At 48.0% G+C, this 5124-nt stretch overlaps 1 protein-coding gene across 1 annotated transcript in view; it reads right to left on the bottom strand.

Moving 5' to 3' along the window:
* Positions 1 to 4388, bottom strand: part of LOC310821001 (ankyrin-2-like) — a gene marked incomplete at its 5' end in the record, with an annotated part of 98578 nt that extends 94190 nt beyond the window's left edge. The window contains one exon of the mRNA XM_083692845.1: positions 4323 to 4388. Within this exon, the coding sequence (XP_083548971.1) occupies positions 4323 to 4388 (66 nt within the window). The remainder of the gene's footprint in view (positions 1 to 4322) is intronic.
* Positions 4389 to 5124: the final 736 nt, after the last annotated feature.

Genomic DNA, 5124 nt, shown 5'->3' with positions numbered 1-5124 from the left:
TGTTTTCCTGTACGAGACCATCACACCACTCCCAGAGAGGAGGGAGGGAAAGAGGGAAAGAGGGAAAGAGGGAAAGAGGAAGAGAAAGAGATAGGTAGGGGAGAAAGAGAGAGAAAATACAGATAAAGAAGGATGGGGAAATGAAACCTAATTGCTAACATTGTTAATATATATATGTTCCGTTCCATTATTTCATTACTCCACAGATAATAATTCCATTATTTTCTAATCAGGTATAGTAATCTGCAGGGCCCTGGACACCAACCCCAGAATACGTCATCACTTTTATCAAGTGTACAGTAGTGTGTTGGATACCATTCCTGATTCCGTTCCATGCATTACAATGAGCCTGGCCTCCGATTTCTACCTCCACCAGCCTCCCCCTGTTGTAAAGTAAGTAGTACTGACTGTGCTCTCTGTGAGAGAGTTTACTTCCGGGGTCTAGCAGTCGCTGTAATCTAGGAAGCTGAGGGGAGCAAATGTCACGAGGGATGCAGTGGATCCTGAGGGAGGGAGGAGAAGGGAGGAGGGGGGAGGGGGGGGGACAGGGGGGCGGAGGTGGTGAGGGAGGTGAGAGGATGAGAGGATGAGAGAGGTTGAGGAGAGGGGAGGGGGGGCTTGTTTGAACTGTTGGAGATTGAAGAGGAATAGATAACCCTCCACCCTAACCGTCTAAAACACAGACATTACAAACACGTCAATCACAATCACACACACAAACAAACACACACACACACACACACACACACAGAAACACACCATCATGGCTCTCTGAGTTTGTCTGCTTTGGATTATTAAAACGTCACTTTATTGTGCACTTTTGGATTATTGATAATGGCGATGTCATCGGTATAAACACATTCTTGTTGTTCCTCTGGTTTTCCTGTCTCTCTCATTGGCCGTCCTTATCTATTTCAGTTGCACCTCCTCTCTGTGTTATATCATCCATCTCTCTCGCTCTCCTTTTTACTCTCAGTTTCTGTCTTTCTCCATTTCTAATTTATTCTCTCCTCTCTCTCTCCCCCTCCCTCCCACAGACACTGGATATTACGACTTAATGTGTCAGATTTCAGCAGACATATAGAGAATGGGCCAGAGGCTGGCTGTACCAGGCTATAACTAGGGGCCTGGGTCTTTCCTGATCATGTGACCTGACCAGGAAAACCTCCAGGCCCCAGTGATGGCTTATGGACCACTGTGCAGGGGGACATTGGTGACACATGCATTACTATGACTGAGTTATGTATGTTTTATGCAGCTCGGCTGTCTTCAAATGGTAATTTATGATAAACACACAAACGCGCATGCACGCGCACACACACACACACACACACACACACACACACACACACACACACACACACACACACACACACACACACGCGCGCATGCATCTGAGCGACCACATACCCACATGCAGACATAAATAGGCTCCATACATCTGTCTATTATACGGACACACACTGAAGCATTCGCACACACACACGCTCTATGTGGTGTTGCTCTCGATAATTCAACACAGATTACAGTAAGAATCATAATCTCATTTCAGATGAACATTGCTCTTCTCGGTTGGAGAGTGTTTGAGTGTGCTTGTGTTTGAGTGTGCTTGTGTTTGAGTGTGCTTGTGTGCGTGCATGTGTGTGCGTGTGTGTGTGTGTGTGTGTGTGTGTGTGTGTGTGTGTGTGTGTGTGTGTGTGTGCGCGAACGCACGCGCAGCCTTGCAGTCCATTACTGGAATCTAATTAGACTGAGAGACTGACTGAGTGCGCTTAGACAGGAAACAACACTGCACCATCTCATAACTCAAACACACACACACACACACACACACACACACAACCTCCACAGGGAGAGGGCAGCATGACTGAAGGACGGACACACACACACACACACACACACATATACACTATCTGTAAAGATGCTACAACGCTAGCTATGACAACAAGGCCTGTTTCAGCCTTCAATCTATTCAGAAACACATACACACACACACACACACACACACACGCATACTCACGCACACATAAATAACAACACACACACACAGGCAGTGCGGCACTAGCTGTGACAATACCACAATGCTAGCTACGACAAAAAGGCTGGAGAAGTGTATTCGCGAGTTCATCTGCCATTCATGAGTGCTGCCAAACTCTTTAATGCTCCCCATTGATTTATTTGAGACGCACAACAACAACAACAACGTTTCCGGCAGGTAGCAAGGTCGACAGGAAATCAACAGGAATTCCAAATTTCCTCAAATTTGGCCATCATGTCATTGACCAAACGTTTAAAGGAGCAGGGCGTAAGTTTGTCTGAAATCTGCCTCCTCTGGCCACCGAGGCGAAATTCAGTTCCAGACAACAACGTCCTCCCTATTAATAATATAACACCTCTGAAATGCATGTGCAGTGCCGGACATTAGCTGTTGTGTTCCTGCATGCGCACACGATTCGAAGAACAAAGAGACAGAAAGGCGAAAATCGGTGAGTCCACTCCCCTAGAACACCCCTGGCCAGTAACATCATGTTTGTATACAAACCGAGTCTCAGGTATGACATTCCATTTTAGAAAGTGCTTTTGCAGGAGCCAAAAACAGTAATCATAAATGAAATGTCTTTCACAGGAACTCATTCCCTGATTGCGACCGATTAAACAACCATTAGGAAGCTTTGAGTAAGTTTGAATGTTACATACTGGACCTTTAAGAGTTGTTGAACACTGAAACCAGGGCGACCACAGGGGAGGCTGGTGGAGGTAGAAATCGGAGGACGGGCTTATTGTAATGCATGGAATGGAATAAGGAACGGCATTAAACACCGGACACATTCCATATCTGTTACTTCAGGAGGCTTTGCAATATTTGATTGGTCGGCTCAGTCACCAGAAACAGGGGTGTGTTTGACACACCAAATAGTGAAGAACACTTAGCCTTTACCCATAACTATAACAATGTCCTGATAGTCTTCAATACATTGGTCATCTTTCCCGTCCAGAAGAGGGTTTGACTGATTTGAAAGGACTTGATAGGTGTAAGCAATATGGTGGACACCTATCCTATCCATCCTAGCCTATGATCACGAGGGAGAGGAGACCAGGAAGAGAGAGCCAAATAAGGACGTCCGCTCCATCCCAGAGGTGAAACCCAGAGACCCATCGAAGGAGTGTGTTTTACTGACTCAAGGACACCCAGGCCCACTAGTGGCATAAAAACACTTCCACCACACACACGAACACACACGCACACCAGCACCAACGCCACAGTGCATTAGGTTGAGATAGTGCGCCAGGACAATAAACATGACAGGGAAAACATTGTGTGTGTGTGTGTGTGTGTGTGTTTGTGTGTGTGTCTATTTGTGTGTGTCTATCTGTGTCTCTATCTGGCCTCACTCATTAATCCACCTGTCCTTCTGTGCGTGTACTTTTCCATTTGCTTTCATCTAATTATGCTCAAAACATGCCCATAGGCTACCTTATCACCTTCATCCTATTGTTAAGTCAAGGATCAAATTACCCCCACATTTCACTGTCTAACAGGCCTACTAAAGCTTTGGGTGTGCACTGTGTATTCGCTCTGAAAAAAACTATTTGAGATGCATATACACAAAGGGTTGTTGTGGGACGTCCGTTCGTGCTGTATCAGATTCACAATTCCAACCCACCTGCATGAAAGCAGACTGTTCCACCGGTAGACACTGGCCGAGGCGTTACCGGTGGAGGAGGGCGGATAACGGGTCCTTACTAAGCCCAGATACACGGTCTCAGTTGACCAATATGACTATAAACACAGCCTACCCGGTATGCTACTATGAACTCCGCATTCGCACTGCTCGGCTTTGGTTTTTTTGCGGATGTTTTGTTTTGACTTGGCAGATGGTAGGGTAAACAGGTGAACAACTGGCAACATTATTATCATGATGAGTCTATAAATAGCCTACAACACAACAGTCAGTCTTAGGCTGTCGTGTCGGCAGCAGGTTGCGTTGATTCAGCGTCTTTGGGCCACCCCGTTCATTTCACATGCATTTGGGGTAACGACAAACAACCGTGAACGGGGGTCAATATTGATCATAAGCACATAGCGAATCTATTGGACAATTACACTGGATGAACGTAGCTTGCTAAACAAAAAAAGATTTGGTAACCAGGGCAACGCCTCTTACTATCATCCCTCCGCATGCAGTACGGGAGGGAGAGAGAGAGTGTGTGTGTGTGTTCGCTCGCCTCGCTCTGTCTCCGGTTGACTCGTTTAGTCAATGCCGAGCGAGAGCGGGAATGTCAGTATGTAAAGTGAAAAAGGGGAGCAGACAGACACCCACCTGCCGTATGCGGTTCTGGTGAGGCGGAGTCCCTCCCTCGGGCGATGTGTTGTTCGAAGAAGCCATTTTCGCGTCTCGGTCGGAGCCGCCCCTGGCGTGACTTTCTTCGGGGCTCCTTGACATTCAGTCTCGGGCGCGGCGGAGCTGTCAAACTGTGACGTGCCTCCTGCCCGTACGAGGTGGGCTTCGGTCCGGTCCGGTCCGGTCCGGGCCTCAGAATCCCGAATGCTCGGAAGAGCCCCTGATCATCATTATGCGGCGTTAACAGTCAAAATTGTCCAATAAAATAAAATAAAAAGTCGTCTCGTATTTATTGAAGTGAGGAGCGTAGCCTTCGCGTATCTCCTTTTCCGAAGTGCGCTGTAGTGAGCGGTGTGTGTAGCCTATCTGTGAGCGCGTCTCGGTGCGGTGCGGTTCACCGAACCTCCGCAGGGTAGTATGCGCTGCGCTCCTGTTTTGCTTTCTCTGATCCTCTCCCTCCTCCTCCTCCCTGCGCTGCTGCAGCAGTCAGTGGCGCTGGGATCTGGAGCAGTGAGATAGAAGAGGGTAGCCTACGACAGAGAGTAGCAGTAGCCTAGCTTGACGTGATGTCGTAGCTAGCGGTGAGATGAACACGATGAGATCACACACGGGCAGGCCCTGAGGATTTCTGCTGCAAATTCACCGACTCATACACACGTGTGTGGGGTTGGGCTGGCTGTGGGGTAGAACTCTCTCTCTGTCTCTGTCTCTCTTGCTCTCTCTCTCTTTTGCATGCTCATTCTCTCTCCCTCCTGCCCCCCCCCCCCCCTTCTCTCCCCAG

This window comes from Argentina silus, assembly GCF_951799395.1.
Source record: "Argentina silus genome assembly, chromosome: 21".
NCBI lineage: Eukaryota > Metazoa > Chordata > Actinopteri > Argentiniformes > Argentinidae > Argentina > Argentina silus.
This window is presented reverse-complemented; position numbering and strand designations above follow the sequence as displayed.